The sequence below is a fragment of the Protopterus annectens genome, chromosome 2.part1 (genome assembly GCF_019279795.1).
Source record: "Protopterus annectens isolate FY-2018-M chromosome 2.part1, PAN1.0, whole genome shotgun sequence".
NCBI lineage: Eukaryota > Metazoa > Chordata > Ceratodontiformes > Protopteridae > Protopterus > Protopterus annectens.
The window spans coordinates 1,150,107,176-1,150,134,400 of NC_056729.1; the positions used below are offsets into that span (position 1 = coordinate 1,150,107,176).

Sequence of the window (27,225 nt, forward strand, 5' to 3'; positions counted from 1 at the left end):
GAACTAGAAGTCAGATGACCAGAAGTGAGAGCTAACCCAGAATTATTTTAGATATAATTTTGAGAAGTCTCTTAGTGAAACTGAGCATTCTGTATTCTGTCTTTGGCCTGACAACAAGAAGAGCCATTCACCACATTATCTGCCTTGATCTGTTAAGTAAGCAGGGATTCAGTCAGAAATATAGTGTAGCTTAGTTTAGATATATATTTTTTTATTTATTTGAGTCTGTTCTTTAATGTTATTTTAAATATTTCCTATGATTTTGAACTATGATGTCAATGTGAATATATACTTAGTATTATATTGCTGTTTTATTATGTATTATTAAATATATTTAAACCTTTCATTGTGGCTGATCTTTATAGAGATATTCAAGTTTTGAGAGTATTTGCATATTTATTTGGTGACACTATGTGGGCCACTCCTAATAGCCTTGCTCTTTTTTACACTACCATTTGTATTAATATTAATTCACTCAGTATATTGGGTACCCTTGTAAGGGCCTTAAGGTAGCTGGCAGTAGTTTGTGGTGGTGGTGGTGGTAACTACCTTAGAGTCTGGGCAGAAGGGGGCATAACTAGTAAACCTGTGCCAGCCTTTCCCGGTTTTGTGTATGTGTGTGTGTGTGTGTGTGTGTGTGTGTGTGTGTGTGTGTGTGTGTGTGTGTGTGTGTGTGTAAATCAAATCTCCAAGAGTGTGTGTGTGTGTGTGTGTGTGTGTGTGTGTGTGTGTGTGTGTGTGTGTGTCAGGTACTTGGGCAGGGACACGAAGCACTGGTTGGATAGAGAGGTTGCCGGAGGTCTTGGCTTGGACACTCAGCTGAGATCTCAACTCCATAGTCTTACTGCAGATCTAGAGAGAGAGAGAGAGAGAGAGAGAGAGAGAGAAGGAGAAATCAGTCCTGGACTGACTGTGTTCCCCATGCGCTTGACGATTGGATGGGAGAAAGGAAATTCACCCCGGGGATCACGTCAGTCACCCTGCTAGACAGGGGTCCAGGGAAGTAAATAGTGTGGGAAGAAATAGCCAGGGAATTGTTATGGCTAGGCTTGTAAAGGCCCTAGGGCCGATAGCCTAGTACCAACCTATGAACCTATGAACCTAAATGTAAAAGGATAAAACTGGAATTGTTCACTGAATGTAAATCAGTAACAATATCAATCTTTTTAATATTGTGATGTTTGTCTTAATAAGATAAACTTGTTTGAGCTAGATGACTGAGATTGAGCCTTAATGGTTTAAAATTATTAGCAGAACTTTTTTTATGTATCCTTTTGTTGACCAAGTTAGTCCCACTAGACTAGTAGCCTCTTTTCAGGACATATACTAGGTGGTATTTATACTGCTAAGGGAATTTTGGCCAGAGTATCAAGGAACTTCCCCTACTCTTTTTGATAGGTGCTGTGAGATCTTTTGACATCCACTAGAGCTAACACCAATGCAAGCAAATGGTTCCTTGGTTTAACATCTTATCCGAAGGATGGCACACTGAGGAGAGCATCACCTTCCTTATGCTGCACTGCAGTATATCTGGTGTAGGAATAGAACCCACAGCCAGCTGCACTAAAGGTGAATGGGCTACCTTTTGCACCACTTGTTTGAAATAGTGACTGGGCTTACACAGTAGTAGGAAGGGTGAAGACGATGGGGTTCCAGGCCTAGGTATCAGCTTGTAGGGATGCCAACTGGCAGGAGAAGCATGATTTTTGTTTTTATGCTTGCATACAGAAGTATTATTTAGCCTTAAAATGTCCAACATTATCGGTGGGGTGTCATCTACAACTCTTGAGTAAACCTTCTCCTTTCCCATAATGCTGTCATTGAGGCAATACTTTATTTCACCTAAAAACATAAAACTGTGAGTTGGATGTTTTACATTTAAAATGTAAATATAATAACCTTACTGGCAGGAATGATGTCTTTAAAACTCATGTGCTGTAGTCTGTGTTGAATATTTGAGTTGCGTGAAAAAGATTTAGGTGACATTTGGATATACTGAGCTAAAACTCAAAATGAGTTTTGATATGATATTTGCCAGGAACTTAGACAAAGGTAATAAAACAGACTTTAGCATTGTCATAAAATCAGTAGTGAACCCAAATTCTTAAATCAGTTTCTGCCTGCTATACGGCTAGTATTACTTAGCTATCTGCTCACTGCTAAGGAGCATATAGTCAGTATCTGTATCATCTTCAAACTGAAAAGATTGTCTTCGCCAACTCTGTAGATGAGGAAGAAGAGAAAAGAAAACAGATTCTTCAATGCCATATTGGCATAAAGTCAATCTGTAATTTTTAACTTAAATTTTCTGTACATTTTAACAGCATTCAGTAGCAGTGCATGTTAAGAGCAACAACTGTTCACTACTTTCATTTGCTAAAGAGTTTTCCTCTTTAATTTTTCTAACTGCTATATTATCTTTTTTGTAAAATGACACAATCAGTGATTGATTGTAATGGGGCAATTCAGGTTGCAGTCTAGGACCCGTGGTTCCACTGGGTCTTATGTCTGGCCACCCGGTAGTTTTTTCTGCCTCAAGGTGGTGTTGTTACATCCAGTGCACTGCTAACTCATTTTAGTTAGCCTAGCTACTCACCATAACCATCACTGACATCGTCACCATGTTATTCTTAATGTGTAAGAAAACAAAATGGCATTTAAGTGCCTCTTTAATCATTTCTGTCTCTGTTTGACTCCATTTTACATCTCCATATGCACAATACCCCATTGTGATACTGTGATATGAAAAACAGAGTTCACAGCTGCATATCACACAGGCACAAGCATATTCAGGTGCTTCCACTTTTTTTATTTTAAGCACCCTTTTTTGTGGACTTTTTAAATGTTTACCTGTGCCATGATGTTTATTGTGGATGTGGCCAGGAACTGGAAAGCATATTAGACTAAATCATACTTGCTTCAGACTGGTTGCTTTCAGTATTTTAGGTACTACCATGTGTGCTCATTTTATTTATAAGACAGCAAAGCATACCTCTCAACTTCTGTGCTCAAGAATTATGGACAAAGCAAAAATAGTATTTGTGGGAAATGTCTGAGAATCAAGAATAAGTTTTAAACACTCTAACTCACATTAAAAGGTTAGTAGAACAGCATGTCTTTGCAATGGTTTGCATTTTTAACATTTTAGAGTGTGACACTCTAATGTCTGGCATTTTTGACTGATTGTAATCCTCAGTGATTTTCTAGAAAATCAAAAATATAAAGAGGAACAGGGAAAAAATATAAGGGAAAAATAAGGGACAATTGAGAGAGTATGTAACCTGGGATGGAGGTGTGAGATAACAGTTCTAACAATGTTATTACTAAGAAGTCTGACTTTTTATAGCAGACTATAAACAAATGTAAACCTTAGAATAGCTCCTTTCACAAATTTCAGTTGGCTTCCCTAACCCAGATTTAAGAATAACAATTGTCAACAAGTTCTAGTTGCAGAATGCATTTAAATTACATTTATTTCATTTTTTTTAATTTTTAATACCAAGTGATAAGTTGTTTGTATACCTGTTATGATTTCACTTGTCTTGTGCGTTTCACCTTTGTGCCCTTGCAGTAGGTCTGCCAGTCCTACAACTATAAGTCCAACTATTGTGATGACAATTCCAGTCCATTGACTCGGAGTCAGCTTCCTCCCCAGAAAAGCCACAGACAGCAGACCAGTAAATATGATTACTGCCCCTCGCAACATCTGGAAGCTTGATGCACTGGTCAGATTCAATGCTGAAAAAAGTAAAAAAAAGAAAAAGATGTCTGTGAGTATTTTAAAAACACATTATACTCCAGTTTGCCATCTTACAGCTACTGAACAGTATGATCAACAAATGAATTAAACATTTTTATTATTTCTGGTCCTGTTTTAATATATATATTTCATATAGTAGAGTTTTATAACTAGAAATCACACTTTAGAAGATGGAATGCAAAATGTTTCGGGTAAGTTTGAAGGATGTATTTTTAGACATCTAGGAATGAATGATAAAGCAAAAATTTCCAAAATCTCTTATACATGTTTCATATGATACTGCCTGTACTATAGCATCCCATGGCACTACACTATCTGCCAGAAACAGGCACCTGTTAAACAAGCAATGCTGCTGCATTAGTGGGTCTATATTAGCGTATCGAATGGACTAAATAGCGAAAGCTATTTAGTCGTTCCGATACTGTTGAAATGGCAAAATAGCGAAGACACGGAACCAGTGGCGGCTGGTGACTTCAAATTGAAGAGGGGCTGCAGGAGACAGATGAATGGGTGGGGCCAATGGGAAGGGGTGTGACCAACTAGAATGGGGAGGAGCTATGCTCAAAACCACAAAAACTGGAACTTTAATTAAACACGCTGCCCTGGGTGCCAAACCATCATTATGAGAGTCCAATGAAGACAATGTGAAGTGTAGAAGAAAAAAAATACTTCAATGCATTGGCTGCATGACAGCTTACTTAATATCTAGATGGAAACAAAAAGGTTGTGAGGCATGAAAAAATAAATTACTTTTTAAATACATTACTGGATTGCCAGTCAAAATCAAGTACAAGACAAACAAGCAGCACCCATCTCAAACCACTTCTCCTTGCACTGCAGTTCTAATTATAATTTATATTTATCTTTATAAAAAGTACCAAGTAACATGCTAAAAGTAGCAATGAAACCTCCCACTTGTAAAAATGTTTCTTATCCACAAAAGACCTGCTGCCAGACAACTATCTACTTGTTTCATTGGGAAAACATGATCAAAGTAAAAAATGAACAGCAAACAAGAAACAAGCTCAAGATATATTGCTTAAAGGATTACTGCACAGGTTATTGACCAGACATGATAGATTGGCATTCTGTTTAGTTTATGGGTAAAGCCTGCAAAGATGATGGCAAGGCTCAAACAAAGGTAATGAGCTTCCTAAAATACTGTAATCCTGTCCTTTACTACAAACACTGTCATATGCATTTCAATACCCAAGGCTTATACGTTATCTAGTTATGTAAATATTCTCTGCATGGCAACAACAAAAAGGCTTTCAACGTTGGTAATTCTTTAACATTAAGCTTGCTTGCATCTTACAGTCTCAAACAAGCTTACCTGATGGTCATGAAATCATTGCTACCTAAACATAGAGCAGCAGGCACTTTCTGAATAATACGAAGCATAATCAACAGAATAAAAATATGACAGAAAACCAGAACATTCTGCAAAATCAAGCAAGACAGAGGAAAAGTCACTGTAGTACTTGTCTACCTTGGATGGGGGGGGGGGGGTACTCTGCACACTTACACTGCATAACTGCTCCTTGCCTTGCTTGGACACATCCAGAGTCACTACATGGGGGAGTGGGGTGCAACAAGTATGCCACAACTTGAAATGTCTTTGGCTGACTGCAATGGCCCTGACACATTTGTCATACCTCTCAACCTCAGAGCAAGAAATCTGAACAAAGTCAGGCCCAAAATTAAGGACAATATTTAAATATTGTTCTTATAAACTTTCTAATAGAATAGCAGGCCTTGCATTAGTATAAATTTTCTGAAGGGTATGAAACCTGAAACTGAAATGTCTATCATTATTTTCTTACTTCAATCTGTAATTATCTGCCACTAATTTGCCAGAAAAACACAATTTTATGAAAAATGGACCAAAAATGTGATGTAAAAATATAAAATAGCCACACAATGCAGCTGGGAACCTGTCAAAGAAGGGACACGTTTAAATACAACACTGTTAGCACTCCTAAGTCCCTTTCAAATCAGAGATATAAATCAATATGCATATTAATGGATGTTTGAACAGGGTCAGTCACTACCATGTTGTATCATTTTGCCCACTGAAGAAGTCATCACCTCTTCATCACTTAAGTTAATGAAGTCAACTTGCCAAAAAGCAATCAGACCCAGAAGAACTGCAAGGTATAGAAGCAAACAATGACCTAAAACAAATCAAAGATAAAAGCTCAGAGGAAGACTTCTCCACTTTACAAGTAACTAGCTTTGTTACATGTAAAACAGCCAAAGACAAAGGTTTCAGTTTCATGTGACCCATCTTGAATTTTGATGTTTCTGTGTTACATGTGTTAATCTGAAGTTACCTCTAATCCAGGTAATGGCTGAAAGGGTCTATTGACTTTTCTGACAAACAAATAAATAATAGCTACTCTCACTCATGAAACAAGACTTCTGATAGCAAGCTATTAGTGGGCTACACAGATACTTTTCAAATACTGACAATGCTGCCCTTCCTCCCTAGGTGACACAAGTTGATAATTACACTAGTATTAGAGGTAATGAAAAAAAAAAGACAAAGCAAAGCAATATCCAGCTATTGCAACTTCCAGAAATGTTTGAAGCTGACAACTTTTGCAGTTGACTTTCTGCGTCTTTGTTAGCACAATAGCAAACAGACTGAGTATTAATTCTCTAGCGGTAGAATATACATCAGATTACCATATATGTTCAATGTTCCAGTACATCCTAGAGTCTGTAGCATTTGTGACCATGCCTGTCTTTCCACAGTCTTCAGTGAGTCTCTGCCCAAAGAAAAGGACATCGGTTTCCACCCTGTAGCTCCATGTTCTATCATCAACTCCCTAGTCAATATCTTAGCAACCTGTACATTACTGCCACCCTTATTCTGCCATACTAAGCTGTTACAGCCATAGGGTCCATTTCACTGCCTCAAAATAGTTAACATTAGAGATACAGTTAATAATGACAGCTGTCTTTCATCTTTAATCAAGTGATTGACAACACACACAATACTCTGACTTTTAGACTTTCATTTTACATGAAACCAAAAATTTCATAATGATTTTAAAGAACATGGAAAAGCTTAGCAATATTTTAGCACGTAGGGTAATGACTTTTCAAAACTTGAATGTATTTACCAACAGTCAGCAAGTGAGATATGATATGCACTATAACAAACTTTCAGCAGGACTGATTTCAGCAAAGAAAGGATATCCAGGAATGTCCGAGCTCAGGAGTTACATTATATTGTATAGTCCTTCCTTAGAATCTCCCCCTCTATCCTCCACTGCTGTCCCTAATGGTGTCATGAGTGAAATGGTTGCTTCTGTTCTCTTTTCTCCTAAATATGCCCAACAGGGACATAATAAAGACTACTGGAACCAGGACCAAACCCATGCAGTACTCAAGCAGACACTTTCCATGGAGGTGGGGATGGATGGGTTTGGCATTGAGGGGAGGTAAATGGGGGCCTTGGCAATGGGGGTGGTGGATGGGGTGGGTTTGGCAACAGTAGGAGGATCTGACATAATAGTTAAGATCTTTACCTCATAAATCCAAAGTACAGGGTCTGATTCTGACCTAGGGTTACTGACTAGGCTTAAAATGACCCTTCAGGGCAGTTAGCCTAGTATTTACTTATGAACCTATTGATGACCCTGTCCTGGTCACAGCCCTTTGTGTCTTACCATTAAACCATAAAACAGTCAAGATCCTTGTTCTTGTTTGGCTGCCCATTCCTTCCAGTTTTCCCAGAAGCCAGCTGTGTGGGATCCAGTTAAAAGCCTTGCCAAATGCAGAAGAACCATATTTACCAGCCCTCACCTGTTGGGGTCTCTTGTAACACAGTGTTAAAAATACATCATGTTTGAATGTCGGGTTCTTTGGCACATAAACTATGTTAAGTGATGTTCTGGAGAAGGCTGTCCTATAGGAAAACAAGAAGCCTTTCCATCATGATTCCCCACATGACTTTCCTTGCTACTGCTGTTCCAATAACAGGATTGTAGTTTTATAAAATCTTATTTTACAGCACAATAAACTACTCCCATGCCTGATAAAAAGTATATATATATTTAGAAAGCTTGTGAGGAAATTATTACTCTGTTTTTGTTTTACTTGGATCACTTGTCTGTGTACTTAATAAAGGATTTTCTACTGGAAACAGACTGCCTGCCTTGCTTGGATTACTTTTGAATACTTAGTAATGCTGTAGAATTATATATTTTCTATTATTACTTTTTGACTTGACGAGTTTACCTTCGCTACTTCTACTACTATTGTCTGATCTGATTAATATACAGTGATTAACTAGAAATATATGGACTGAAAATCTTCCACACAGAGAAGTTTCTTACACTGTTTAGTTTTATAAAATCCTCGCCTCCCACCATACAAGGCTGCCACACCACTTGCTACCTTCCAGTCCTGAGATGTTTCAACAGTGACCACTGATCTATTAAAATCCTGTATCAGAAATCTGGAAGCAAATTGTACGGACTTATAAGGATACTGGGAAGCAGTCCAACTAGTTCCTGTGCTTTATCTTCCTTTTAAGTAATTTTTCTCTCACTCTCCTCCATTTCTGTCCTGCTTCCTATCCACTTCTCACCCAACCCTTCCCTTGTTTTCTTCATAAAGACTGAAGCAAAGTATGCATTCAGTACCTCTGCTTTCCCCCAGTTATTCAGGACCTACATTTTACCTTTTTCTCACCCTGAACAGATTTATTCCCACCTTCTTTCTTTCTGCTATATTTATAAAGAAGTATGTTCTCCCTCCTCCAGACCCTTTCTGCCAACCAAACTCCTTTCAGCTTGTGCTTCTGCTACACTCATGTCCTTCGTTAACCATCTGCTTTTCTCTATGTACTGTGTGTGCCTCCTCCACATCCCTTTACATGACTCATATTTTCACTAATTGCTGGTCTCTCTTTTCCTCTGCAACCATAATGACTTTTTCTTTTTTCCCCTTCTTACCAAACATTTGTCCATTACCATCAGTACTGCATCTCTGCCACATTACCATAGCTTGTCTACACTCTCAATTTATCTCCACTCCCCTTCCTCCTACAATTCATCGTTGACCCTCCCCCAGCTCAACATAACCCACTTCCCAACAATTCACAACTCTTCCATTGCAGGTCTGAATCTAGCCAGCTCTACCACTTCCAGTTGGGTCTGATACATGTTCTAGCCAATATAATAATTTGTCATACAATGAAGCGATGTTAACACTGCCATTAGCTCTCTATAAGAAGCTGTGGGCCATTGGCCATACCTAAAGCTGGCCTAGTATACCCTTAAAGTGTATGAATGACAATTGCCGTAACTAGTTAAATGAAATTCACTGAATTTCACACACACAGTCAGTAAATTCTTATCATTTTTTTCACCCATCAGGTTGACAACATTAGATGGTTAGCTATGGATAATAGTGGTTCTCAGTGTCATCCAATGGACCCTAAGCATCACTTTCATCAAAACAGAGTTCATGATCCTTGCATACATCTCCTCATCCTGCCTCTAGGTAATGGAAATATATTTAAAAACACTCAGGAACAGAGACACATATGAAGGCAAAAGACATTACTCCAGCATTAATACCTGCTTCCCCCAATAAAATAGTTTCAACTTTGGCCCACAGTATTGCGCACCACTGACTGTAAGGGATCAAATCTAAGTCTAACAGTCTAAAAAGTTTTAATACCATTTAAAATATAAGTAAAATATAAGTAAAAACACACACACACACACACACACACACACACACACACACACACACACACACACACACACACACACACACACCCTACCTTATACCAGAGCCAAGCATCCATCCACAAACAATCTGTTCAAAGAGCCAAGTATCTACTATTCAAATGAAAAAAGAATCCATCCGATCATCTGATCGACTCTCCAACGATCCCGTGAGAAAGAGCATGTCCTTCCCAGCCTTCAAAATAATCCAGCCCATGAGAGAGAGAGCACGTCCTTCCCATCCTTCAAAATAATCCAGCCAGCCAATCCCTGACCTTAACGGTAAGCTGTCCTTCCCAGCCTGCGAACGTTGTAGTCCGATCCCTTTCCAGTCTATGCAGTTACACCTGCATAGATCTCTGGGATATCTGCAGTGAAATGTTGAGCAGTCAATTCGGACTGCTGTGGGATTTTGTGCGCATGCTTCAGACTGCTTCACCAGCAGTCTGACATTGGGAAAAATGCGAGTGCGCATGCGCGATGTTCGAGACTCGCAATTTTTTTATTTTCATTTCTTTTAGTTATTTTCTTTTCTGTTTCTTTTCTGTTTTCATTTTAAGTTTAATTTTACAGCTGGGAGGGCTGCAGTCCTGCAGTCCAATAGCACGAGCCTCCCCTGCACGGAACATCAAATTTTTTTCCCAGGGAAAAAATTCAGTGGGCCGTCTTCGGGACATTGCCATTTCCTCTACTATAGTGCAAACTTGGAGTTGGTATATTTAAGTGGGGGGGGGGGGGGTGGGGGTGAAGCCCCCCACTTGTCTTTGTGTTTAAGTTTTTTTTTTTTTTTGCGGAGCAGTGAATTTTTTTCCCTGGGAAAAAATTTGCTGTTCCGTGTGTTCGATATTTTGTGGTTTAGACATTATCAGTACGATGAAATAGCGTTCGCTATTTTCATTGTATGATAATGTAATATAGACACGTATTAGTGATTCTGTCATAATGGCAGAAGTGAGAACAACACCCTTTCCACATCCAACGTGCTTGCAGGCTAGATGAAAATCATTAATTTTTGGATTTTGGATACATTTACATATCACACAAAAACTCCCAGCTAAATCAATGCAATACCCCTATATCTCAAAATGCCGTAGTTAAATATGTCCTTATCCTGAAAATCATACCTGTGCTCTCTCTTGTAAACTACATTCAAGCTCAGACACAAGTAAAATATAGACTACTATAAACAAAATCTAATTTGTTCTTCTTGCGGAATCCCAGACTCATCACTGCCAACTTTTATTGTAGTGTAACTGGATACCTGTAAATGATAGAGCCATGTTTCTGCTATCTGTCAAATCTACAAGCTGTTAAAATGGGACACTGATTCCCTTTGGAAACAAAATTACAAATCAGTCAGTCTAAAACACACACAGAGACAGCCAAGAAGATAACATTCTCATTACAACTCATTTTAAAACTTTCACAGGAGAAATAAGTATCACTAGGCTGGGCTCAGCTGTTTGGAATCAGCTACCTGCAGATGTGGGGCAGCATGAAACACTTCAATTATTTGGAATCAAACTAAATGAATAACTGTTTAAGGACACCAAATGCTCTTACTTCCATGACATTGGCTAGTCCTTGCAGCTCACGCTGTAATCTCACCTGTCTTATAAACATATACTTTTTAACAAATGACCAGTAGTTGAATGCCTACCTTAATTGTACATGCTGTAAGTAATAATAATATCACTTGCCTTCATAATTTTAAGTAACATATAAATGTAGTCTCTATTTTATTTCTGTACTATCTACACCTCCTTGTATTCTTTAGTCTATGTACGATTTTCTGTTTGTGTATTACACCATGGTGCCTGGATCGTGGATGAAAATGCTGTCTGCATCCACTTATCAAGTTATCAAACTCAAATAAATAAAATCATCTGGAAAACGGAGTATATCATACTTGAAAAACCTACACCACATCTAATTTTTAGTAATGGTAGCATATACACAACTATAGGCATGGAGTGGCAACTAATACTTTTCAGCCACTTTCCCTGACAAACATTAAGGTATTCCTTGGTGTATAATGCTTTCTTCCTTAAGTGGAGGGCCTTAGTACAGTTGTGGTAAATCCCTGATATCTAATACTGCTTCACTTTCTACACACAGTTCTTAGTAAAATGAAATCTGTCATACATAGCAGATACCAACTGCTCTTTCTGCATTCTGACTTTTGCACAAAGTTGACTGCATAGGTTACTGATGTCTAATAAGTTCATAATATTTAGAGCTTAACCACATACCAGATACTCTGCTATTCAGGAACTACAAGTACCCTCTGTCTCACTTATTATCCTGGCAAGTAAAATAAGTAATTCCTGGAGACCGTCAGCACACTGAGTCTCACTTTGAAGATGGTAACTAGAATGCTGTGTAACATCATTATGTCCTTCTTAAACCAAGGTCCCATCTGCATGATGGTGGTAACACAGTTGTTTGTAAACGATCCTGTGGCACTTACTGAAAAGCATAAGGGAAGAGCCTCAGGTTCCTCAGGTATCTTGCCAAATATCTCCTCGTAGTATAAATACCTACTCCGGTCTCCTGAAAAAAGGCTACTAGCCTAGTGGGATGAATCTGATCAACAAAGGATAAAGAAAACTGCCGTCACTTTTGCAGCAGTTATCAAAGCAACTACACTAGCTTCTGATACAACTACACTGCTTCTGATACAACTACACTGCTTCCTGTCACCACAGCTTGCCAGCAGGAGATATGGTTGTAACATACAGCTGGTTTCAACACAGTGTAGTGGTGTAAGTGGCAGCAGACATTCGGTGCTGGAAGACCTGAAGGCTGTGGGTTCCCTTCCCACTCCAGGTTGATTAGGTTGTTAACACTGCAGTGCAGCATTAGGGAGGTGCTGCACTCCAGAGTGTGTTATCCTTTGGATGACATGTTAAACTGAGATCCCATCTGTTTGAGTTGGTGGTAGCACACATTAATGTAGGAAATCCCATGGTATCTATCTAAAAGAGGAGGCATAGCTGATTTTAGGCATCAGCAACCCTGCAGTCACTGGGAGCCCTCTGGTCCTGGGGGCTCCCCAACCACAGAAACAGTAAGTTAACTTATTTTGATATTTCTTTATGTTAACCCAATAAAAGCAAGTACAGCAATATTTTCTACTTAATAAACCAGTAACCCCTATTAATATGTCTATTAAAATTCAAAGATATCTCTGGTTATAATACTAGTTCTGTCAAGTAAAAGGCTTCACCATTTCATGAATTGTTTACCATTCACAAAGTGCTCTTCCCATAATTAAATCCTGCTGATGGACATTATTTCCACTAAAACTAACATCACAGCCAGCTTTAGGCACCTGTAATACCCATGGCTGGAGCGGTTGAAGGCTCTTAATCATCCATGACTGTGTGGGGGCCCCACAAAAGCTACTGCCAGCTGGGGAAAAATGAGGGGGAAAAAATTCTTCATTTTCTGATTACGCTCTTTATCTGAAACAGGGTTGTGATTTAAACCTATTAGGGTAAATCTGATAATCAGTGAATGAACATGAGCAGGGTAAGTGCTAGAGATCAGCAGCCCAGAGTGAATGATGCTTCTGATACAGGGATGCTTTTCTTTTTCAGGGAGTTTTATAAATACTATCAACACCAAACACTATAAGTCTCAACTTCTTTGCTCAAGAATTCTGGACAAAACCAAAAATAATATCAGAATAAATGCTAATCACTATTATACAATGTATAGTTCTTTGCTGAAATAAATGCAAAGAACAATCTTATGCTTGTGAGCTCACGTGTGTATATGTGTGTGTGTGTGTGTGTGTGTGTGTGTGTGTGTGTGTGTACCTGCGTGCACTCATACATGTGTGTAATACTGATACAGCCACACCAAAATGGCGATTCTTGTTTAGTAGTTGTCAAACAACAGCTGTGGTAAGTCAGTTTTATATGTCTCATTGAAGACGTGAAATGGAATTCATCCCTTTTCTCTGAAGGTGAACACACAGTGTGTGTGTGTGTAAAGAACATCACTGATTTTTATCTATGCATACACAAAATAATGCAGAGTGCATTCACAGCTTTTCTGAGTAACCAAGTAATTACACTTCAGAAGTAAAGCATAACATACATCTCAGAACATTCAGAACATAGAATTTCTAAGAGTCTTGTGGTCTTCACACCCCAGATTGTATAAATGGATTTGGACATAGCCTCACCCTCAGCTGAACCCATTCTAATACCATCCCTGTTCAGAAGTGTGTACAGATGGTTGCTGTAGGTTGTGAGGGAGGCAGGGGATTGTGTGATCATTACTTCTTTAATTTTTATCACAATCAAACCTTTGAGGTTTGCACATGAGATCATTATAGCTTGTTTTTGGGCTGAGGACAGTATGGTCATTGTTTCTTTTTCTTTTCTCATGGACCTCAGAGGTGTACAAAGAAGACTAGTACAGGCAGTACAGAGGTAGTGTACTGCCTAGGAGCAACAAAGTGGAATACATTATTGTAGTCATTATTTTTTTCCACTTTTCTCGCAATCACACATCAGGGACAGTTACTTGCCTTTGGGGGGGCAGTGGTGAGGAGTAAACAGGCATGCTATGTATATGTATGACAGCAGTCATATAAAATCCACGAGTATGACCATTTGAACCTTTGCTGTCATCCTAATCTGATCCAAGATGGATGCCCAGGCAATGACTGTCTTTTATGGGGGGGGGGGGTGCAGGCAGATAGGATTGGTGTATCCTGACAATAATTGTCTTGTTAGTTTAGTTAGTTTATTGTGAGCTACTATTTTGCCCGCTTTGACATTAACACGTGGATACAATTGTCTTCCTTGAGAGGAAAAAATAAGACTGAAACTCTTTACTTACCCTTGATTTTCATTCAGGCCACCATGGGATAAAAAGGTTGAGAAAATGTTCCAAAATGCACCCCAGCGCATCTACAGCCCTATGACTTCTGGGTATCTCAGCTTAACTGAATTATTTTCTAAACAGTTATTACTGTGCTGCCTTGGGCTGGAAAGCTGTGTTGAAAGGATGCAAGGAAATCTAAAGTTTAACAACAACATTGCATTTCCTTCAATAATCGTAATTTTTATTCAAGACATTATTGGATGAAAAGGTTGTGTAAAAAGAAAAAAAACACATTTCAGAGGATATAGAGAGTAATGGCTTCTTGAAAAAGTTGAAGAGTAAGGCAAAATGTGAGGAAAGGAATTAAAAAATAATGTGCATGGTGTGGGGAACCGGAAATAGGGGAAAAACAGAGATGGGCACTGGAGGTGTGTGTGTGTGTGTGTGGGGGGGGCAGTGAGCAGTACTTCACTTAAGTCCAGCTCTGTACCTAAAGTTGTTGCAATGTATCATTGTTCTAAGTAAATGGCGGTAACTGTGAATGGCCATCTGTGAGACAGGCCAACATAGTGTGGTACACAGGCCTGTCAGTTCAGTCTGAGCAGACTACTCCTAAAACTCTGCAGCAAGAATTAAAAGGTTGCTTAGAAGAGGTGGCAGTGGCAGGGTGATACTTAGACTGAAGTGTCCAGGGGGCTCCCAACTTGAAATTTGCTGGGAGCCCCCAGAATGCTAACACTGGCACTGAGATTTGGGCAAGTTCCCTGATGGCCCTGGCCAAATTTCCCCTATCAGTATAAATACCACTGTGAGTCTCCACCGAAAAGAGGCTCGTAGCCTAGTGTGACTTACCCAGTCAGCAGAGGATAGATAGGTATATAGATAGATAGACAGATTAGATAGATAAACAGATAGATAGATAGATAGATAGATAGATAGATAGATAGATAGATAAATAGATACATGAATACATACATGCATACATGCAGACATACATTCATACATACATACAATCACACTTTACAGAATGAAGCATGTACTGCCACTGCAGGTAGAAACATTTCAAGTGGTGCAAGAGACCCATGCACATGATTGCATTGGATGGTATGCTGCCTAGTTCTGTAAAGGATTCATTAGGTGGCATACTGACTTTTGCCAGGGAGATAAGCTTTTTTTTCTAACAAGGGAAAGTGGGGTCTGCTACAGCAAATGGGGCATGAATATGAGGCAACATCTGGGGGGAGGGACTTTGTAAACATTGGCGTCTTGCATTATTCTACTTGGTTAGGGTTTCAATTTTGTTCAAAATAAGATTTTTATTTATTAAAGTTAAAATAATAATCATTTGTATTACCATACTTCTGTAATGCAATGGTCACGCTGGAAGAAAGGCTGTAGGTCTTGACTGGTGGACTTTGGTTATGATCAGTAACATTACTAGCAGTGTGACTGGGTATGTAATGCAGGGCAGCAGGTTTAACATGCAGTTGACAGAAGATCCCATTTAATAATATCATTACCTCAGACACTGCAGATTAGTCTGAACTTCCCTGTGAGCCCCATTTTTTAGTTCACAGGAGTAGCATTCACTCAGCCATCCAGAAAGAGTAGAAAAAGGGTCAGAGTTTGGCAGCTGCATTATGGCAAGCAAAGCCACAGTGTCACAACTAGCCACAGGAAGCTGCTGACACTATTTAGTCAGGAAAAAGCAGAGGATAACAGTAAGACTGTAGGTGACCCTTTAATCACATTGTTTGCAGTAACATCTATGGGATTTGAAATACTACGCTAGTTTTATTTATTTATTTATTTTACTCATATAGTCATATTTTCTAAACTAAATGCAAAATATTTGTAGTTTCAACAGCGCTGAATAATTTACTAGGAAGTAGAGACAGCTATCCTGCAAGGCAGTCCGTGTTTATGTGAAGCTGAATTGATTTGGAATATCAAAACAGTAACTTACTCTAATTTGCACCTGTCAGCTGTCTAGATATGTCTGATTCTAGCTCATACTTTTGCCCTTGACCTGGAAAAATATTTGATTTTCAGGTAAATCATTAAGGATTACAGCCAGTCAATAATATCAGATATTAGAGTTTCAATCTTCTTATTGTTCAAAAAATGCCTGTTTATGTAAAAGCTATGGTTCTATTAACCTTTTAAGTGAATTAAAATACTATTTAAGAGTTATTCAGGATTTGAGGTGGGGGGGTGTTCTACAGGTGGATGCAATGTGATTTGTCCACTGTCAATTGCCTAAGGTATAAGATGCTGATGAGCAGAACACCGGTCACTGTTTGCCAAAGGGAAATCAAGGAATGTGAGACTTCGAAATGAGTGCCAGTGGTGATGCCCTTTTTTGGGAGATTTCTCCCTTATTTCATTTTGTATAAATTAATATCTGGATGTGCTTTGAAATATAGAAATACACAAATATCAAATTGCAAAACATCAATCTCACATGATCAAAACTCAATACACTGACCCCCCCCCACACATAAAACTCACATTTTTATATGGGGCGCCCCTCACGCCCCCTTCTAATTACATATACCAGCTCCGCGATTGCACAACAGTGGGGAAATGTCAAATTCCCACTCCCTGCTGTTCTGTGATCTTCCACAGAATAATACTGACAGAACTGGTAACATTCAATCACTTCTGCCAGCAGGAAATACACTCAATATTATGAATGTTTGATAATATGGTATGTTTACGTATATATATATATATATATATATATATATATATATATATATATATATATATATATACATATATATATATATATCTATGGAATGTTACGAATATATATATATATATATATATATATATATATATAGTATATATAAAAAAATATATATCTATATATCTATATCTATATATCTATATATATATATATATATATATATATATATATATATATATATATACACACATATATATGTATATATATATATATATATATATATATCCGCTGTGGTACAGTGGTAGCATTGTTGCCTCACAGCAAGAGGTTCTCCCATTTGCCCATTTGATTCTCGGCTGGAGTGCAGGGAGTGCCTTCTGTGTGGAGTCTGCATGTCCTCCCTGCGGTTGGGTGGGCATTCGAAAGACATGTGTAAACTGGTGTGCCTTCGTTGAAGGTTGAATGTCGAGCTGGCACCTCGGCGTTCATGAAAATCTACTGCCAATCATTAGCGGACCAGAGTTCGTGGCGGGCCCCCTAACCGAAAAGCCGAAGACAACAACAATATATATATATATATATATATATATATATATATATATATATATATATATACATATATATATATATATATTAAGGTGTGGGGGGCTTATCATCCTACATTGAGGGGTAGAGGGTCTTACCCCCCCCACAAAACCATTTACAGTTTTTGTCTTTTTTTATTTCTTTTTGGCATGTTTGGTGATGTGGATCATTGGGTTTTGGTGTTCGATGATCTGTAGTGAAACCAGTTTGGGGCCTTTGTCTCCCCATTATTTTTGACTTTGTCCAGAATTCTTTGATCAAAGAAGTTGATAGGTATATTTCTATTTTATTGCAAAGTTTAACAACTTTAGAAGTCACTGCCATTCAAAAACAACTACATTTTTCAGAAATATTTTTCTAGTTTGGGTTTTGGTTTTGGAAGGAACATTTAAGAATAAAAGTAAATAAGAACATGAATGGAGTCAAAATAAGTATTTTTTCTTCTCAATGTTTATTACAAAAGATTGGTCACAGTGGAGAGACTAAATTAACCATTTCCTTCAGATTGGATAAATTAGACTACGTCCTTTGACTAAGACAAACCCACGACGGAAGTGGTTTGCACAGCCAAATATATATCTTTGCTGCCGTACAGCATAGATGACAAATAATTGTATGCAACTGTTTCAGGTATTTACTTTAGGCATTTTTCATAGGTTCATAAGTTCGTAGGAGGTTACTAGGCTAATGGCCCTAGGTCCCTTACAAGCCTAACCAAATTCAACCCTTGTTCCCTTAAGGGTCTAGAGATATGGTCTACGTTATAAGCAGATCTAAATCAGCACCAACTGCTTTTATGGAAGAGAGACACAGGTGAAACCTCTGGGGTGAATTTGCAAATTCCCATCCAGTTGTCCAAGTTACGGTTAAACAAAGCCCATCATTAGCCCTTTTTAAACGTACCTTGGAATTGGAAGTTTATTCCAGAGGAGAGGCAACCTGTGGGAGACATTTCTGTCTCTCCAGCAAGACCTTTGATGTCACATGGTAGGTTAAGGTCTCTAGAGCGAGTGAATCATGTACCATTTGACTTAGGAATGTGCAATATTTCCATTAATGCAGGATCAGAGTTTGCTTTGCATGCAAGGCACAGATTGCCTCCAAGTAGTCTATATGTTACAGAGTATAGTGACAGTGATTTCAGTCTGTTCATGTAAGACACGAGCTAAATACTCTGAATTTTCTTTGTGAGGAACCTTTGGGGTGTCTCCTGTTGCTACAGGTGCCTGTTTAGTTGTCATACTAAAGGGAACATTGTACTCTATTATTGGCTTGATGAGGGAAGAGGACAGGGGTTTATAACTGCTTTTGTTCTGGAAGCCATGCTCTTGCTTATGAGGTGAGCAACGTAGAAGGCCTTCCTTACCACCATGGAGACACGGTGATCTAAAGTAAGGTTGCTGTCAACCTGTGTGCCTAAATCTCTCTCCACTGATTTAGAGCTTAGACTTTTGTTATTAATATAGTAATCTGCAGAGGCATCACCTTACCAAATGGAATAATAATGCATTTTTTGCATTGAATTTAAGACCATGACTTTGGCACCAATCGTTTGGTTTGCGTAAGTCCTTGTTGTAGAATGTTGACATCATTTGGAAACTCAGTGACTGCTCTCAGTTTGCAGTCATTAGCAAACTTTGTCAGCCACAGTCCTTTTGTTTTGTCTGTACTTATGAGAAGTAGATTCCAAACAACAGAGGCCCCAGCACTGATCCCCGTGGAGCACAACTGGTAACAGGTCTGCTAGTGCTAGTGGAGGTGCAATCTCGTGTATTGATTGTATGTGTTCTGTCAGTGAGCCAGTTTGCAACCCACCTGACAGTATATGGGTTGATCCTCAGCTGGGTGAGTTTTTTAATAATGTCTGAGTGGGGGATTGTGTCAAAGGCCTTGGCCAAGTCTAGGTAGGCCATTTGTACAGACTTGCCTTCATTCAACATGCAGGATCTCCCTTAAACAAAACCAAACTGGGTCAGGTCAAGTGTTTGAAGGTCTCCTATATCCTTGTTGATAAAGTCCATGATGATTCTCTACATGGCCTTGCAGATAAAGTTGGTTAAGCTAATGGGTCTGTAGCTCCCAAGGTCTGTGGATGCACCCCCATTGGCAAAGGGATGAGGGGCAAAACCAGTGCTTAGGCTGTGGTTGAAAAGAGTACCCAGTGGTGTCACTAACTCCGGTTTTAAACCATTGGGAATGCAGCCTGGGATGTTATCAGGTCCCATAGAGGCTCTGTTTTGGCCTTGAAGAAAGCAGTTAAGGCTTGCTCTTTAGAGATACTAGGTGGAGAATAGGTGATAGGACTGTTTTGGGGTACATGTGGCGGGGACAGCGGGGAAAAGTTTTCACTGAGCCTGTCCACTAGCAGGTTGGCCATTTCCACTGGTTCAGTGCAAATCTGAGATTTTTCTTTAAGGTTTTGGATGTAGCTAAAAAATGTCTTATGGTTATCTTTAGCTAGGGATGCTAATCTAGATTCATAGTTAGCTTTAGAGGACTTTACAAGATGTCTTATTTGTTTGTTCAAGCTGAGAAGGGTGTGCTTCCAATTCTGAGATAGTTCCTTCTTGCTCTTAGACAGCAATTTCTTCATGTTATTATATGACCTGTTTATGGCAGATCTCCTCCAGAGAGGCTTGTATTTTCTTGAGGATCTTGCTTTAGTTCTATCATGAATGACTGATTCAATACAATTGCATAGATGTTTATAGAATGCACTGGTGTATATCCCAGTATAGGTGTCCTTGCCATCAGTGGGGACAAAAAATTTGAAGCTATTAATGCCTTATCATAAGAGGCTGTAGTTGGCTTTGGAGAAGTTTTTTAGCCTAATTTCTCCTGATAGGGAGTCTAATGCTATCATTACTTTGAAAGAGACTGATTTATGATCAGACTTCACCAGGGAGGGCCACACACTTGTCGTGGTGCACTGTTCTACCATGTTGGTGAGTACCAAGTATAGAAAGTTTGGGCCCCAAGTAGGGGTGCCAACTATCTACTCCGAGGCATTTGTGTTAATGAAGTCCAAGAATCTTTGGGCAAGTGTGTTCGTACACATATAATTTACACAATCTATGGATGGGTAGTTAAAGTTACCCATAACCAGGGTGTTTGGTTGTATTTTGAGTGACTCAAGTAGAACCAAATAGGCAGTATGGCTATCAGGGTTCATACAGAGGGATCTACAGCTGGTGATAACTTGGAAAGGGGTCTTTCCTATAGTTATTTTCACATGGAGTAATTCTAGGTAACCATTCTGTCTGACCAAACTGGATGTGCAGTTATCTTTGATGAATATTGATACTCTTCCTTTGGATTTCATGTGTTAATGTTGTGGTCTGAACATATGGAAGGCATTATATCCCAGTATGGCCCGGGGTGCTCTCCATGGCCTTGAACCAGGTCTCTGCGACTGCACAGATGTCCACATCTTCCAAGGTGAGGAGTGCTTCCAGTGAGTGCTGTTTCAGATTTAGGCTCCTAGCATTTAGCAGTATAACCTTAAGGTTTTTTTTTAGGATACTTTTACATCAGGAATTTTGTTTTTGTGACATTGCCTAAAAAGGCACTATGGGGAGGCAAGAGCCATAGCCAGTAACTGAAAGCCCGGAGGTGACAGGTGGAGATCAACTCTGGCAAAGCATCATGGTCTATCAACCATATCATCCCAGGTTGATGGTACTGGATCTCCTTAGAATGACACCAGTAACTAAGCCAATTGTTGAAGTCAATCATTTTTTGTCTGCATTAAGGCATCTTCCTAGGTAAAGGTAGAATGCTACTTAAGGGTAGGAACATACTCACCTGGGACACATAATCAGTGAGCTCAGTCTTGTCTGTGTTTATATAGTCCAGTGAGATATGTCTCAAGTTGTTCACACCAACATGGACTATGACAGGGTTATAACAGTGGCTGTTGTTGAGAGACTTGAGTGCATGTGTGATGTGGTGGATCCTGGCACCTGACAGACAGCTGACTGTGACCTTTTCCTTATCCAACTTGGTGAGTGGGACATCTGTGTGTCTCACAATGGAGTTACCTATGTCTAAAGCATTTGATTTGTGTTTTGCCTTAGGGGCATGCTTGGTGAGACACTGGTGCATGCATTTGTATGTGTACTGTGATTTGCTGGGAATGTATTAAGTGAAGTGTGTTTATGTTTGAGAGGTCTCTGATCTTTAGGTAGGCTTCTAGTGAGAACCTCTGCATATGTAGGTTTAAGTGTTGTACACATTTATGGTGCAGGAGATGGTGTTTGAGCTGACAACCTGCTTAGTATCTGATATATTGATTTGTGAATGAGAGAGCCTAGAGGTCCCACTCGCCGGGTTGAACAAGTAGAAAATTACAGTCAGCTGCCTGTCGGCTGCCAGGATCCACCACATAATGCATGCACTCAAGTCATTCCACAACAAGTACAAATACGACTCTGTCATTGTCCATGCTGGAGTGAATGACTTGAGATGTACCTCCCTGGACTACATGAAAAGAGACATGGAAGAGCTCTTAGATCATGTGGCCCAGGCATGTATGACCCTAGCCCTGAGTAGCATCCTGCCTTCACCCAGAATGATACCACAGTATTGGCTAAGCTTCTGGTGTCATTCAAAGGGGATCCAGTATCTGTCTGCCTGGGAAGACATGATCGACAAACCACGATGCTTTGCCAGAGATGGTCTGCACCTGTCACCCCTGGAATTCAGGTTACTGGCTAAAGCTCTTGCCACCACTATAGTGCCTTTTTTAGGCAAGGTTCAAAGGATAAAACCACCACCATAACAGATACAAGCATGCAAAATCTGAAGGTAATGCTACTCAAAGCTAGAAGTATAAACCTCAAAATGCACTCTCTCGATGCACTCCTAAAATGGAGAACATAGATATCTTTGCAGTAACTGAGACCTGGTTCAAGGCTCCAGAGAGCACCCCTGCAATACCAGGCTACAACTCTTACCACACTTTTCGTGCATGCAAAATCTGAAGGTAATGCCACTCAAAGCTAGAAGTCTAAATCTCAAAATGCACTCTCTCGATGCACTCCTAAAAATGGAGAACATAGATATCTGTGCAGTAACTGAGACCTGGTTCAAGGCTCCAGAGAGCACCCCTGCAATACCAGGCTACAACTCTTACCACACTTTTCGGACACAAAACCAAGACCAAAACACTAAAGGTGGAGGAGTGTACATATTCACCAAGGATATTCACACCTCCAGGCTAGTTACCCAACACAATGCATCTGAAATTCTCCAGGTGCAACTAACACTAGGTAAGACTGCAATACAAATTGTAGCTTGCTACAGAATCCTCACCATGCCCCAAGATTCTCACTACACCTTTCTAAACATACTGGAAAATATTAAGATACAACCAACTCCCTAATACTGGGTGATTTCAACTACCCTGCCATTAACTGGGAAAACTACTCGGGTACCAACTCCTTTTTCCAATGGTTCTTGGAATTCATAAATTCCAATGCCCTGGATTGACTAATCCATTGTCCCACCAGGGGCTCCAATATCCTAGACCTTACCAACATGGGAGATAGATGCTCCATACCAGTGGTCACCCCCTCATTGGTCAAGTCTGACCATAAGCAAATCACACTTGACATCCACATCCCACCCCACCCCCCAGTAAGGAAACCTCCTTAAAAAAACTTCTCCAAAGCCAACTTCATGCTACTGAAGTCAGAAGTGACATACTTCATGGCACCCATGCAGACAGGATCTGAAAGTTTGACTGCAGAATCCTACACTAAGGCACTCTAAGAGCACATCCACTCGTGCATGAATTGTGCCATCCCAAATAGAACCAAGATGCTCTTCTCCAAAAAAAAGGAAGCCAATCTGGTGGTCCCCTGCTATAAACAAACTATACTATACTATACAGATAAAAAAGACCACAGTGAAGAACTTCTCAAAAGCCGACTTCACACTTCTAAAAGACTGGTGTGGTCTCTTTCAAGGCCACCGAGCCAGCGGAAACCATTACCCAAGCCGCTGAATCACTTACTAATGCCTTCTACCAGCAACTCTAGGACTGCATGGATCAGGCAATCCCAAACAAAACAAAAACTCTTTGTACCAAAGGCAAGCGTCCAGTCTGGTGGACCCCAGCCATAAACAAGCTCTACAACAAAAGAAGGAAGCTACTACAAGATAGAGCAAAATCCTTAAAAGGGAAGACACCCTTGATCATTATAAGTAAAAAACTAAGATCTCTCATAAAATCATCCAAGGCAAATTTTGAGAGAAAAGTCGCTAAGGACTCAAAAGACAATCATAAGGCCTTTTTTAGCTATGTTAGAAACCTGGGAGGAAACTCCCAGATATGCTCAGAATTAGTTCTAAATGATGTAAAAATCACTGAACCTACAGACATTGCCAACATACTGGCTGACAGGTTCAGTGCAAATTCTCCCCAAAAGGAGAGATATCTATACCAGAGGATTGTAGCCCCCCAATCATCTCAAATGCTCAGGTGAGAACTGCTCTCTCCAAGGCGAAAAACACAGCATCCATGGGACCAGATGGTGTCCCCGGTTGTGTGCTCCACGAACTCAATGAGGAATTAAACCCGCAGTTAGGGCAGCTGTTTAATCTTAGCCTCACCTCAGGATACATACCCAAAGAGTGGCGTACGGCAACTGTTGTCCCACTTCACAAAGGAGGTGCCTCCACTGACCCTGGAAATTACCGTCCCATCAGCTTGACAAGCCTGGTCTGCAAAGCTATGGAGAGGATCATAATGGAACTCATAAATAAAGACATAGGGGACTTGCAGACATTGGATCCAACCCAATTTGGCTTTGTCAAGGGCAGATCATGCCTTTTAAACTTGGTTGACTTTTTCGAAACAGTCACCAAGGCCATTGATGAGGGCAAGGCAGTCCATACAGCCTACCTTGACCTGGCAAAGACTTTCGACACAATACCCCACTCGGGCATCATTGAAAAACTCATCAGCTTAAATGTAAACCCATACGTCACAAGATGGGTTGCAAACTGGCTAAGTGACAGAACCCACAAAGTCAGAGTTGCTGGAGCCATGTCAGACTCCAAGCATGTCACAAGTGATGTCCCACAGGGCTCAGTCCTGGGCCCACTCTTGTTCGGCATCTACTTTTCAGGAGTACAAGCAAACACAGGAGGATTATGGCTGACAAAGTTTGCAGATGACTGCAAACTGGGCACCATAGTTGAAAACCTATCTGACACAGACATCCTTCAGAAGGGTCTCATAGAAACGGATAACTGGTGCCAGAGCCATGGCCTAAAGTTAAACGCCAAAAAATGCATAGTCATACCCTTCGGGAAAAACAAGGTTAACCCTAGCTACCATATAGGTGGCAATCCACTAAGCACAGAAGAGGTTATCAGGAATCTGGGGACCCAGGTTGACAGTAACCTTTCGTTTGACACTCACATTGCCAAAGTAGTTAGAAAGACCTTCTACATTGCCCACCTGATCATGAAGGGATTCACATCTAGATCAAGGGAGGTCATCGTTCCCCTGTACTCATCACTCATCAGACCAATGATTGAGTACAATGCCCCATTCGGAATGTATCTGACCCGACACCTGCAGCAATTGGAAAGGCCCCAAAAGTTCCTCACCAAAAGGATAAAGGGTCTCAAAAATATGTCTTATGCTGCCTGACTGAAGGAACTCCAGCTCTATTCAGTCCCTTACCGTCTGCTCAGAGGTGACCTGTGCCTGACATACAAGGCCATGTCCAACCCGGAATTAATGAACATGCTTCACCTCAAAAAATCTAAATCCATCAGAACTACAAGGGCAAGAGACTTAAACCTTAACACGGTTATTAATAGGACGTGCTGGAGGGACAGATTCATCACCCAGAGACTCCCTATGCTGTGGAACAAAATCCCAGTACATGTGAGGCAGAGCACCTCGCTGGCTTTGTTCAAGAGAAATCTTGACCAATGGATGGGAGATCGCAGGCATACCCCAGGGATTACCTCAGTGTCACTGCTTGACAGAGGCACAGCAAAATAATGGGCATAGTATCCTTCAAACTAAAGGGGTGGCGAAAGCCACAAAACTCTGGGCTAGGCTTATAAATGCCCTAGGGCAGATAGCCTAGTATGAACCTATGAACCTATGAACAACAGAAGGAAGAAACTGTTTCAGAAAAGAGGAAAATCCCAGGATGCAAAAAACTCCCTCACCAGCCTCTGTAAGAAGCTGAGATCCCTCTTAAATTCCTCAAAAGCTAGTTACGAAAATAAAATTGCCAAAGATTCCAAAGACAACCACAAGGCATTCTATAGTTATGTCAAGAATCTAAATGGCAATGCTCAGATCTGCTCTGAGCTACAACAGAATGGCATTAAATATACTGATCCCAAGGATATTGCCAATATCCTGGCAGATCAGTTTAGTGCCAACTTCACCCCCTCTCACCCGCTAAAGGGCCCATCTCAATACCAAAAGATTGCCAAATTCCAGTAATCACGGCCACACAGGTAGAAACCGCACTCTCCAAAGCTAAGAATACAGCATCCATGGGACCATATGACATCCCAGGCTGTGTACTACATGAACTACAAAATGAACTAGCACCTCACCTAAGTGTCATATTTAATCATAGCATCTCCTCAGGCTTTGGGCCCACTGAGTGGCGCACAGCTACAGTTATCCCACTCCACAAGGGGGGATCCGCCTTGGATCACGGGAACTACCATCCCATCAGTCTGACAAGTCTGATCTGCAAGGGCATGGAACTTATAAACAAAGACATTGGCAACCTTCAAACACTGGACCCCACCCAGTTTTGGTTTGTGAAGGGTCGATCTTGTCTCCTGAATCTGACTGACTTCTTCGAATCAGTCTCCAGAGCTGTGGACAAGGGTAAGGCAGTCCACACAGCCTATATGGACCTCACCAAGGCCTTCAACACCATCCCTCACTCTGGAAGCATAGATAAACTTACTAAGCTGGGCATAAATCCCTACATCACTCGATGGGTTGCCAACTGGCTTACTGACAGTACCCAGACTGTAAAAGTAGCCAACATTAAAATCCAGCTCCAGACAAGTGACAAGTGGAGTACCTCAGGGTTCAGTCCTGGGACCACTCTTGTTTGGCATCTACTTCTCTGAAGTACAGGCCAACACTAAGGGACTGGCTAACAACATTTGCAGATGACTGCAAACTGGGAGCCATTATTGAATCCCCAAATGATGTGGATAAACTACAAAAGGGCCTTACAGAAAAAGATGCCTGGTGCCAGAGCTATGGGCTCAAGCTTAATGCCAAGAAATGTATAGTTATTCCCTTTGGTAAAAAACATGTACCCATGAATTACCACATAGGTGGCAGTACACTAAACATTGAAAGTGTGATCAGAGACTTAGGGACACAGGTAGGCAGTGGTCTCAGTTTCGATAACCACATCGCCACAACAGTCAGGAAATCCTTCTATGTGGCACACCTCATCACTAAGGGCTTTTCATCCAGAAAAAAGGAGGTCATTGTCCCACTGTACTCATCCCTCATTAGACCCATTATAGAGTATAATGCCCCATTTGGTATGTACCTCACAAGACATCTGCAACAGCTGGAAAGGCCA

General features: G+C 40.3%; 1 protein-coding gene across 1 annotated transcript in view; it reads right to left on the reverse strand.

Moving 5' to 3' along the window:
• The window catches only part of SLC35F6 (solute carrier family 35 member F6), an 802,941-nt gene that overhangs the window by 66,884 nt on the left and 708,832 nt on the right, over nucleotides 1–27,225 (reverse strand). Inside the window, exon 4 of the mRNA XM_044062685.1 lies at nucleotides 3,523–3,738. Coding sequence (XP_043918620.1) covers nucleotides 3,523–3,738 — 216 coding nt within the window. The remainder of the gene's footprint in view (nucleotides 1–3,522; nucleotides 3,739–27,225) is intronic.